A 12,583-nucleotide genomic window follows, 5' to 3' on the forward strand; every position below is an offset into this window, starting at 1 on the left:
CCCAGAGTCCCCGGAAAGAAAATTCTTAATAGTTAATTCCAGGAACAACCAAATGATACAAGTTTTGTTTTGTTTTGTTTAATGTTTATTCCCTTCCCATATCATTTTGAAGATTTTGGTCCACATTTGAGTCCTATGTTTACCAGGCCAAGGAAGTTTTCTAATCTTGATAAGTCCCAGATACATAAACTACCCAGCACAATAGTCTTCTTTCTCCTAGAGTGTATCTCCACTACCCACCCAAATCTGCCACTGCCAACCACTTACCTATCAAGTAACCTGAGCACTCTTACTTGTTACTTTATATACCCATCTATGGAGAACCTTCTCTGCACTGAGATTGTCCCAGCTCTCCTAAAGAAATGGAAAGATCACAGAAGAAACCTACAATATATTCTGACATACTTCAGCAAAGATAGTCTTTGTCTCCATTTTATTTTTGTAACAGCGCCCAATTTTATTCATCATAACAATAAAACCTATGAAAGGATTATAATTTCTAGCCTCCTTGCAGTTAGGAGTGGAAGCATGTGACAATGATGTGAGCCTGGCCCACAAGAAACTCTCCTTCATACTTCCCTATGCTCTTTCCCCTTTCTGGCTGACGGAGATGGACCACAGCCACCTTGGAAGCCACATACTGGAAGACAGAAGAGTCTCCATCTGGGTCCCCTGACTGACCACATGGAAGCGTGCTAATCCTGTGAACCAAAACAACTGCCTCAGATATTACGTGTTTGAAGCATTATACAATTTTAGGTTTATCTGTTATAGAAGCAGCCATTATCCTAAAATAGCCATTAAAAAGATAAATTTCCTAGAATTTAACCATATTGGCACCTTAAATATCCAACAAATTTAAGACAGTGTAAAGAAAGCTAAGTATCAAAACTCTTTCTTGATATTATTGTAACAAATTATTTAAATGTTTTTTGTATTTTCATTTATATTTCATTTATATTTTTACTTTGTCTGGTCAAGGACCAAGACAGATATTTATATTTTAACAATCTTATGAGATTAGTTTTTAAAGTAATCTGTGGTTTAACAGAAAAACATTTTATTGAAAGAAAAATTATGAAGACAAGTAATTTGTACACATAGGCTTTCCACTAGTTTCTTGGTTAAGTCACATAAAGGCCTATTAAGACTTACCAGTGAAGTACAAGAAGCAGGATGATTGTAAGGATACCACCACACTGTTTTATAGATATTGATATATTGGATGAACAGAGCAACCAGCAGGTAGATGAAAAAGAGAAATTCAAAGAGCAGGCTCCCATCCACAGGCAAATCAGGAATTTGGCAATGACGAACAGGACCTGGGGTGATTAAGGCTGTGATAGGTGGGACCGGAAGGCCAATAGCACTACCATTCCTGAAAAAGAAAACTACGGTTAACTCAAATGGTGACAGCTTTCAGAGTTATAAAGCATAAAAGGACCCTGCTTCCTTCCCCATTAACCTTTTAGCTGTTGGCCTTCCCCCAAACTCTCTCCTAGGATGTCCTACTTGTCTCTCCCTCTATGTACACTCTCTCAGTGATCTAACATGTGGCCACAGCTTCCATGATCTCCAATGTGCTGAAAACTAAAATTTTTCTCCATAGAGCTCACCGCTGAGTTTCAAACCCACGTTATCATGCTATCTACTGGACATTGCTGTGTTCTTCCTCCTATAGTCTTGATCCTAGTTCATGGCCCACTCAGTAGCTGCCAAAATCAGAAACTTGGGAGTCATATTAGAACTTTCCTCTGCCTCTCCATACCTAATCACTCTCTAAATCTTATATATTCCACTTTGTAAAACTTTTTCTACACTGTACCCTCCTCTCTAAACCCAATGCCTTAGTTCAAGCAGTTACCATTTTTTACCTAAACTATTGAAGTAATCTCCTTAAAATTAACTCTATTAAATTCTCCAACCTGCCTTCAGAGATCTTTCTAAAGTGAAATTGATAGTGTTACTGTCTTGTCTAAAACTCTTTAATGGCTCTCTACTACCAACAGGATAATATCCAGAAATTTTCAGTATGTCCTATGAGGCTCTCTACTTAACAGATTAGCCTCATCTCTTATCACGCCTCCATATGCAACCTATAGAATACCCATGCTATTTGCTGTCTGTGAACATACATGCTATTCTTTTGTACATGCTATTCCTTTCACCAGCAATACCATTCAAAACCACCTTCCTTAACCTCTCACTTACACATTTACTGACAAAATGCTTCAAGACTTTTTTTTTTTTATTTTTTCAAATGTTTATTTATTTTTGAGACGGAGAGAGACAAAGCATGAGCAGGGGAGGGGCAGAGAGGGAGACACAGAATCTGAAGCAGGCTCCAGGCTCTGAGCTGTCAGCACAGAGCCTGACATGGGGCTAAAACCCACAAACCATGAGATCATGACACGGGGCTCGAACTCGTCAACTGCGAGATCATGACCTAAGCTGAAGTCAGAGGTCAACCGACTGGAACTACACAGGCGCCCCCTTCAGGACTTTCTTTAAATGATCAAGCATATCCTCCGTGCAGCTTACTATGAGTCACTCAGTCAAAACTAATTCACCTCACCTCTGTGCCACCATTATACCTAAATTATGCCTTTATTATTGTACTTTCCATTACTGTTACGTTATTTTTGTATACATCTATGCTTTGTCTATTAAATCATAATCTTAAGAACAGAGACTGTACTTTTCCTAGTTCACTGCGCATATATACCTTTATGTTGAGAAGACAGCAGACTAATATATAGTCACAAAAGAGGTATCTTTTAAAACACAAATTAAAATATGGAGATTTTAATCCCCATCTTCTTGCTGTTCTTTCCTCCCGGATTTTTTATAGGTCAGAAATAGCTGGGCTATCTAAAATGATAAGATGGGGCCGAGGGGGGGGGGGGGTAAGGAATAAACTTTTCAATTGTTTATATGCCTGGGAATAGTTACAGAGATTTAAGGTCTACTTTTGTTTACACACCAAGGAAAAGAGGCTCGGTTCAGATATTTCCAAAGAATATTCTAGAGAGGGAACAATATCAGCATTGCCGTTCTACTCTAAGATTTCCAAATATAGAATTGTAGCATTAGTATGTGACATTTACAGTACTTTAAGTGACTCATGGGAATATGAACTCTGCTCATTCTCAACAGTTAAGAATACCACGGCAGAATCTCAGAAGAGCTAGAAGGGAAGAACAGGAATGGGGGAAGGGTAGGTAAAAACTGTAAAAGTTTCTTCCTCTCATTCCCAGAGCATACTCCAATAGAACAAGCTTACCAATGAGTAGGTTGTGAATTACCAGTAGGTCTCATAACCTTACCTGCTCAATCATAAACCCATAATTATCATACCATAGCCCTCCGGTGTTTTATGGGACATGCGCCACCGCACAATTCCAAGAAGTGCACTCACATAGAATAAAATGTGAAAGGTGTGCAGTTGTACAAGTTGGTGGACTTCAATGAAGGGGATTAATGCCAACAGCCAAGCCATTCCCTCTCCCCAGTTAATAATCAATGAGATAAGGAAATAAATTCTGATGAGAAGTTACAAGGTTAAGAGCCTCTACTCTAGAACATGCTGAAAATTCTTATTCTTCTTCAGTCAAAAATACATGAAAGGAGAAAGCATGCTAAATTATTTGCTATTATTTAAAGGTTAAAAAGGTTCTGACAGGGGCGCCTGGGTGGCGCAGTCGGTTAAGCGTCCGACTTCAGCCAGGTCACGATCTCGCGGTCCGTGGGTTCGAGCCCTGCGTCAGGCTCTGGGCTGATGGCTCAGAGCCTGGAGCCTGCTTCCGATTCTGTGTCTCCCTCTCTCTCTGCCCCTCCCCCATTCATGCTCTGTCTCTCTCTGTCTCAAAAAAATAAATAAACATTAAAAAAAAAAAAAAAAAAAAAAAAGGTTCTGACAGTTTTTCCCAAGTAAAGAAGACAAATGTGCTTCTGCAGTTAACAAATTCAATAAAATGCTGGGCTTCAAGAAATATTCAAAACAAAGTGCAGAAGATCTACACTTGTGATATTCTATACAGCCTTGGCTATTATACTTCAAAAAACAAAGAGACAAACGTCAAATAAAGTGATGTAGAGCATCTGAGGGGAAAAAGAGTTTTATTCTAATTTGAAAACTTAAGAGGAGGTAAGATCAAAGTTCTTAAAAAAAGGCAGCTAAAATAAACAGACTTTGTCTATACATCTCAAAAAATTAGTCAGAGTAATAAAATAATAATATTATTAAATAATAGTATTATTAAATAATAATAAAAGTATTATTTTTCTAACAGGATATAAAAATAGATGCAAAAAAAGCAAAATAACACAAATGTCTGAGATACAATGTGGGTAGTCCTAGTCTAAACAGACCAGCTGTAGTCTTTGAGAAAGTAACTTTATATTCTTGAGCCTCAGTTTCTTCACCTGTAATACAAGAGTTAGAATAGGTTCTCTTTAAAGAATTATTTTCAATGTTAACATAGAATATTCTCTTTCAAATTATGCTACAGGTCCCTAAATCATGCCCAGGCTTGAGGTTCACTAGGAAAATTCAAAGGGCTTGGCATATAGTTATGTTCACAGCTAAGATTTATTACAACAAAAGGATACAAATCAAAATCAGCAGAGGGAATAGGTACATGGGGTAAAGTTTGGAGGAAACCAGGTGCAAACTTCCAAGAGTCCTTTTCAGTGGAGTCATTTAGGACCCACTTAAATCCTTGAGCAACTACCTGTGACAACACATGTGAAATGCTGTCTATCAGGAAGGCTCATTAAAGACTTAACACCCAAGGTTTTTACCAAGGTTTTAGCTAAGCATATGGATACAGCAAGAAAGATTCCAAGGAATAAAGAAGAATTAGAAGGGATGGAGAAAGCAGTGATCATTTGGACATAACAAAGTATAAGCAAGGATAGAACAAAGAAAAAAATCACTCTTAGTCTTTCTCAAATAAGATTCTCCTTCAACTAAAAGCTCTCCAGGAAACTCAGAAATTCACAGCATATCCTTCTTCTTTAGAAGGCAATCATTGAAGCACTTTTCCTATGAACAAATTCCTGCTCCCCATAAGAAAAAAGGAGGACAGGGAACTACAGAATTCAACCTTTACTTTTTTTTAACGTTCATTTTTGAGAGAGAGAGAGAAAGAGAGAGAGAGAGAGAGAGAGAGAGAGAGAAAGCGCACGTGCACAAGTAGGGCCGGGGCAGAGAGAGAGAGGGATGGAGACACAGTAGGGCTCTGCGCTATTGCAGAGCCTGATGTGGGGCTCAAACTCATGAACCATGAGACCATGGGATCATGATGAGCTGAAGTCTAATGCTTAACCAACTGAGCTACCCAAGCACCCCTGGATTTCAATCTTGATTGTGTCACTCAACTAGCTCTTTGACATTCTCAAGTTAACTTCACCAATCAGGCTACAAACACCTACCAAATACAGGCAAATATTCTCTTCTCCAGCTGACCTGTATCTTGCAGAATCAAATATATCATCCAAAATTATATCACACTTAAGCAATTATCTATTAGTACTCTACAGACACTCCAGAAGTGAGTTCTCTAGTCTGGATTCTGTCTTACTTTGTACACATTCTTCCTAAAACTATTTTCTAGGCCACCTACCACTGCTATTATCCATATTTCTTATAATCCTTTCTAGGTGGTATGTAATAACCTATTCTAGGCTGCTTCTTTCCCATCAAGAAACAAATACAGAACCACCTTCCAAAATAACCTCTGTAGGTAAAAGTGTCACAACATAATTCAATAATAGTTTTAGTGATTTTTCAAGCCATAAAAAGTGCCAGGAAGAGAGAAGTGCACAAAAAACATCAGGAAGGCTGAAAAGGCAACAAGAGTCCAGATTGCTAGTAATACTGAAAACTAGAATCCAAGCAAGAGAAAACTCTATTTAGAAAGGAAGCAGAAATTACGTGACAAAAGTGATCTTGATCAAACACTTGATAGAGTAAAAGCCATCTCTTTCCACTGCTATATGACTGAAACTCCTCATGAAGTGAGTTACCCTGGATAAGATTAGAAATAATCCATCCTAACTTCTGAAAATTAGGAACAAAGATAAATTTCCATTAAAAAGGCCAAATTCTTTACTCTCATACAACATGAGATAAGTCTTACAATGTTTGGGTTACAACTGATAGTTTATTCATTTCAAACAATTTTTTGAAGAAAATAATTTGTAAGATCCTTGATAGAATATGACTTACAGTTTTAGAATTTCACATTAACTGTCAGTTTTAATTTGTCCTCCCCTGTCCAAAAAAAGAATGTTAGTAAGTAGTTAAACAACCACATTTGTCTTATACTTTAAATTCACTTCTCCCTTCTTTTAATGGCTAAAAAAGGTGATGACTAGAATTTGAATTATCAGCTGTAAGAACAGGACTACTTTCACTTTGTGGGCCCCATACCACAACTTTCCACTCCAAAGTACTCTGAAATACTGAGCTTTCAATCTTCAAGGGCAGGATTGCTACAAATAATCTTGATAAGCAAATTATCATAATAGCATGATGACTGCTGTCATACTGATCATAGGATATTACAAATTATGCATAGTCTTATTTCTTCTTTACCTGTTTCTCAGGCCTGTTCCATTGCCACAGCCCCCACCAACCAAAGTCTGTAAAGAAGGTAAAGCTGTACGGCTTAGCTGCTGCCGACTAGGGCCCCTCCTTCCACCGGGCATGTCCGGGAACCAATCTGCTTCCAGTGCCACCTGTAGTTGCAATCCAGGTTAATGGCTGTCAACCTGTTTCAACTCTGAACAAAAGAAAAGACATTTAAACATCAGTTTACTATTTTTAAACTAGCCAAGGTAACAAAACAACCAGAAAAACTGAATGAGTAGGCCTTGTAAAACTAGATTTTCAAATAAATGCTCCCCCAGGGTCTATTACCTACTTTACTTTGATGAAAGGACTACGCAAACTCTAATGGGTCAGAAGCCTAAGTTGTGATCTAAGCTCTGGTCAGCATTAGGTAAGTCATAATTTGTGTCTTTTGGCAGCTGACTTGTGTCATATGAAAAATATTACAATCAGGTAGAAGTTAACAAGAAACACCTAACAAACACATTTCCAATTCAATATTACAGATATTTCACAGTGAACTACCTGAAATACAGGAGAATCACCACTGTCCAAAATGTTATGCTTTGTTATCAAGGGATCTGGGTTCTGAGATCAGATGTGCCACATATTATCTGACTGTAACTGAGTCACTTTACCTCTGAGTTTGTTTCTTCAAAAGTGTTCCTTGTCCTACAGAGGTGATTGTCAGGACCGACAAAGATGGATGAAAGTACACCAGTTGGCCTTTTAAGTCTTTAAAAGAATTGTTCAAGTTGTAACTCCGTATGTTAGAGTGTAAATATTAGAAAGAGCTATAGTGGATGGCCACTATACTGGTGTGAAATCATTTAAAAATTACTGAAACTGCAGGATTAAAAGGCAAATAACAGATAAAGACCGCCCCCCCCAATCGAAAAGAAACTGTACCTTGATCAATTTACGGCAAAAACATGGCTCTGCCAATACGTACACCAAAATCTACTTCCTAAATAATACAACTTAAAAACGACATCCTGGAAAAAACCCTTGTTTTCAAACGTTACTGCAGATTGATCCGATATTCCTTATTCCTAACAGCCTTCGACGGTAGACTAAGAAACCCCAGGTAAGAAAAACATTCAAACCGCTAGATGTAGGGACTGCTGGTCCTTGCTCAGTTAACGAGGGAAAGAAAAGTGTGAAGCAAAAAACTGGGATAGAATAGGCGAGGGGATGAGGTGAAGGAAGACAAATGGCAAGAGACCACAAACTTCAACAGACTGGCCCCTAAGAGGGGACAAACGACAAAGAGGTTCCCGCGGCGCAACCCAGAGGACCGAACCACGCCGGGCAGTCGGACAGCGCATACTGTACATGCGGGAATACTCACGCATGGAGGAGGCCCAGCCGGTGGGGCGGGATGCCTGGGAGGAGGCGGCGGCTTTACAGGCTGGACCCCAGGCAAGAGAATTCCCTCCCCGCGTTGAAGAGCTCCAAACGAGCTGCTTGTCCGCAGGCCGCCCCCGCCCGGAAAGTTGAGAAAAGGTGCCCAGGCTTCGGGCTGCCAGCCCCCGCCCCAACCCCAGGTCAGTGCCAGAGTCAGAGCCAGAGCTAAAGCTAAAGGAAGCGCCCGGCCCCGTCAGCACTCAACCTCAGCCTCCATTACCGCGGAGCTGAGCAGACGTGGCAGCGCACGGCAATGACGTCAACTCCGCGACCGCCGGCTGCCCCAGCGTCTAGCTGGCCCCCGGAACTGCTCTTGCAGTATGAAGAGCCAGCACCCCACCCACTCCTGCATGCACCTGCGCAGTGGGACTCTCCTTCTTCATTGGCTTGTGGTCCAACCTACCCAGCCAATGCTGGCCGAAGTATTTCCTTCCTGGACTTCTACGATGCGTTGGCACCGTGCTAGGGGTCCTTATTGTGTCTCTTGGACTCTCCTTAACAGCTACGTACAAGTTATCGTCCCAATTTTACAGACGGAGGAGATTCGGAGCCGTCACCCACGGTCACGTCACCGCCAGATAAAGGAGTTCAAGTCGCGATGTCCTGCTTCATCATCCAGTCTGCGTCTATTGTATGTGAATTAAAGGACTGGATGGATGCTGGAGTTAATACTACAGATTGCTCAGTCTATTGAAAGAGGCGAGACACCAGGAAAACACAGTCATTACAATTACAGTAAATGCAACATTAAAAGTATGCCCAGGGGTGCCTGGGTGGCTCAGTTGGTTGAGCCTCCTAGTTCGGCTCAGGTCATGATCTCGCGGTTTGTGGGTTCGAGCCTCCCTCCCTCCCTCTCCCCGTCAGGCTCTGTGTTGACATCTCAGAGCCTGGAGTCTGCTTCAGATTCTGTGTGTGTGTCTCTCTCTCTACCCCTCCCCCTCCTGCTCATGCTCTCTCTGTCGCTCTCAAAAATAAACATTAAAAAAAAACCCATTTTTTAAAAGTATGCCCAAAGTCCAGATATTAGCATGCAATTCAGTGTAATAAATTCTGGGGGATGGTGTTGGCGCATTTACCAAGAAAGACACAGCAAGCTTGGGGTTTAAAGGGAAAACTGCAAGAATGAATAGGTTTTCATGAAAGGCTAGCTTTTAGTAAAGGAAGTGACATAAAAAAGTAAAATGGTGGGTAATATCATGATGAATCAGAAACTGCCAATAGTTTACTATTAGAAAAAAAGTAAAAGTGTCAAAAAGAGTAGGTATATGAGATCTCGCGCTCCAGAGATGTTAAGCACCTTAAGAGAAAGCCCTCTCTGTGGAGTACATGATTAGTTAACCTTTATTGAGAGTCGTGCCAGGCACTAGACTAGTGCCTTTACATATTTCATTTAAATCTCATATTGCTTTGATGCTATCATTGTTCCTGTTTTACAGAGGAAACAAGTTTTAAGAGAAGTTAAAAAGGGAAAACTGCAAGAATGAATAGGTTTTCATGAAAGGCTAGCTTTTAGTAAAGGAAGTGACATAAAAAAGTAAAATGGTGGGTAATATCATGATGAATCAGAAACTGCCAATAGTTTACTATTAGAAAAAAAGTAAAAGTGTCAAAAAGAGTAGGTATATGAGATCTCGCGCTCCAGAGATGTTAAGCACCTTAAGAGAAAGCCCTCTCTGTGGAGTACATGATTAGTTAACCTTTATTGAGAGTCGTGCCAGGCACTAGACTAGTGCCTTTACATATTTCATTTAAATCTCATATTGCTTTGATGCTATCATTGTTCCTATTTTACAGAGGAAACAAGTTTTAAGAGAAGTTAAATAACTTGTTGAAAATAACAGCACTAATAAGTGGCAAAGCCAGAATTTAGAGCCAGAATGACCGATATCAAAACCATTAAAGTTAGTAATATTCCAAATATTCTTACTGCCCTAAGGTACTACAGAACTTTCATTCATGAATATGTAAAACTCAACATAGATTATTACATATTTTCATAATTTTGTACATTTATTTTATATTTGCTCTGTTAACTGCTTCCTGGCTTGCTACATTGAAATTCCTTTGCCACTTTTCTGTTGGCTCTCCAGCATCCTCCATTCATTCAGCAAGTATTTATTTAGCGCCTACTGTGTACCAGGCATTGTCTTAGTGAACAAGACAGATATGTTCCTGACCTCCTGAACTTATATTCTAGTGCAGGAAGCATTTAATAAATAAAATACGTTATTAGTATTATGGAGACAAACAGGGGCTAAGGTAGAAAATAAGGAAGGTGCCATTTTGAGGGGATATGTGTTTGAGGGAATGGTATTTCAGTAGAAGCCTGAATGTTGGGAAGGAACCAGAGGCAAAGATGGGAGGGAAAAGCAGTCAAGATAGAAAACAAAACTTATGCAGAAATTCTAAGGTGTGTTAGAGCTTGGCATGTTTGAGAAACAACACAAAGCTGTATAGCTAGGTCATGGTGAGCAAAGGAGAATGTGGCATGACTTGAATTTGAAGAGCAGGAAGAGCTTGAACATGGAGGGTCTTTCAAACCAGAGTTTTTACATCTTAAATTAGTGGCGGGCACAGGACTCAGAAATCTGTGATTTTCATAGCTCTAGGATTCTGCTTATTTACATATGGGAACCACTGGAATAAATTACCTCATCTGTTAGGAAAATGAGACAATTATTTCTGGGGGTTCACATGCAGCCTATCTCCCAATCTCTTGATGCTCTTCCACATAAACATTGTAAAGTTGCAGAAAATATTGATTTATTCTCATTTTAAAGATATTATAATAGAAGGTTATTTCCATTTTCGTCTGACAGAAAACTGAAATTATGGAAAATAAAAACTCTTATTAAAGTTTTAAAAATTATTCTCCACTCTATTCATTTTAGACTACCTTTGAAGAGGTTACTGTGGTGTTTGTCTACAAACACGTTGTTTTAGTTATGTGCTTTTTAAACATTTAGTTATTTATTTTGAGAGAGAGAGAGAGCACAAGCAGGGGGAGGGGCAGAGAGAAGAGAGAGAGAATCCCAAGCAGGTTCTGCACCATCAGCAGAGAGCCTGATGTGGGGCTCGAGCCCATGAACTGTGAGATCATGACCTGAACTGAAATCAAGAGTCAGATGCTTAACCAACTGAGACACCCAGGTGCCCTAGTTATGTGCTTTTCATGAACTATTGATTTTGACGTACTACACGTCTTCCTAAAGTAGAAGCAACAAATTTCAAGGTTTCATTTGGATCCCTGAAGAAGTCTTGTATGATATAGTGTTGAGGATCCATTTTCTCTTCTTGCCTACTCACTCCCCCGAAGTGAGTGATATAACCCAGTCCTAACTAATTAACATTATTTTATCTTCCACAACTCCTCAATGTGCATCTTACTACCATCTCTACTACTATCAATCTATGTTCTACCCTGACCTTCTGCAAATTATGGCTCCCCATTTTTTAGTGTCTCCAGCACACTATTCCTTAACTGTAATATTTCCTTTTCATTTCAATATATCCCTGCCCTTTTCCAAATTTCCATCTCATATTGATCTTTCTTTCTCTCTACTGAAGCCAATAGCAATTACATATTGCCTTATGTTATAAATAATCTCTGGGGAAGTGTATTTGTCTTCCCACCAGTTCTAAACTCAAGGACACAGATCTCATCTCTCATACTTTCATGTATTTCCAGAGCCTAGAATGTTGCCTTGTACATTTTAGACAGTGAATAAATACTTGTATGATTATTATATATACCTATGTAAAACTATACACATATACTGTCCCGTATAATGTTACCCACAGATTTTTCCCATGTTTAAGTCACTTCAATTGTTATAAGATAAAAATTCCTATTACAAAGAGATTTGTTCTATACTATTTTCCAACCCTTGAGTTCTAACAGTGCTGTACATATTCAGGTACTCAACAAATCTATACTATTTAATAAGAGGCAGTTTGAGGGGCACCTGGGTGGTCAGCCTCCAACTCAATTTCAGCTCAGGTCATGATCTCACAGTTGTGAGACCCAGCTCTGCATGGAGCCCAAGATTCTCTCTCTCCTGCCCCTTTCCCTCACCTGGACTCTCGTGCTTTCTCTTGCTCTCTCAAAAAAAAAAAAAAAAAAAAAAAAAAAAAGAGTTTGATCTCATGCAAAAACTTCTAGCCTATGTTGTACCACTAACTATGAAGCTGTGGGCAAGAAACAGCCTCTCTGATCTTCAGTTTTCTGGCTGCAGAGAATAAGGTGTCTTAAATATGCTACAGAATGTAGGGAATTACCATTATTAGACTTATTTTCCCAGGGGATGCCATTTATTCATTCTCTCCTGGGCTTCGATTGTATGAGAAAAAGTGAGGAAGAGAGAAAGGGAGAGAAAGATACATTTTGAAACTTTCACTACACCCGGCGACATGAAGCAGCTGCTAACTATACAGCTTGGCTCGGAACAAACGAGCCGGGACTATGCACACGCCTCCACCACAGCACTAGGCTAAAGTCCCAGAGCGGTGCTCCCTAAGAAACTCTGCAGCAGGCCGGGACTTGGGGGCGGGGAGGCGAAG

General features: G+C 39.7%; 1 protein-coding gene across 1 annotated transcript in view; it reads right to left on the reverse strand.

Moving 5' to 3' along the window:
• Window positions 1-8,332, reverse strand: part of TMEM39A (transmembrane protein 39A) — a 31,420-nt gene extending 23,088 nt beyond the window's left edge. Inside the window, exons 1-3 of the mRNA XM_045502134.1 lie at window positions 7,968-8,332; window positions 6,602-6,788; window positions 1,156-1,378 (exon numbers count right to left, since the gene is read on the reverse strand). Of these exons, the coding sequence (XP_045358090.1) occupies window positions 1,156-1,378; window positions 6,602-6,714 (336 nt within the window). The 5' untranslated portion in view covers window positions 6,715-6,788; window positions 7,968-8,332. The remainder of the gene's footprint in view (window positions 1-1,155; window positions 1,379-6,601; window positions 6,789-7,967) is intronic.
• Between the last annotated feature and the right edge of the window lie 4,251 nt (window positions 8,333-12,583).

The sequence above is a fragment of the Leopardus geoffroyi genome, chromosome C2, assembly GCF_018350155.1.
Source record: "Leopardus geoffroyi isolate Oge1 chromosome C2, O.geoffroyi_Oge1_pat1.0, whole genome shotgun sequence".
Lineage (NCBI taxonomy): Eukaryota > Metazoa > Chordata > Mammalia > Carnivora > Felidae > Leopardus > Leopardus geoffroyi.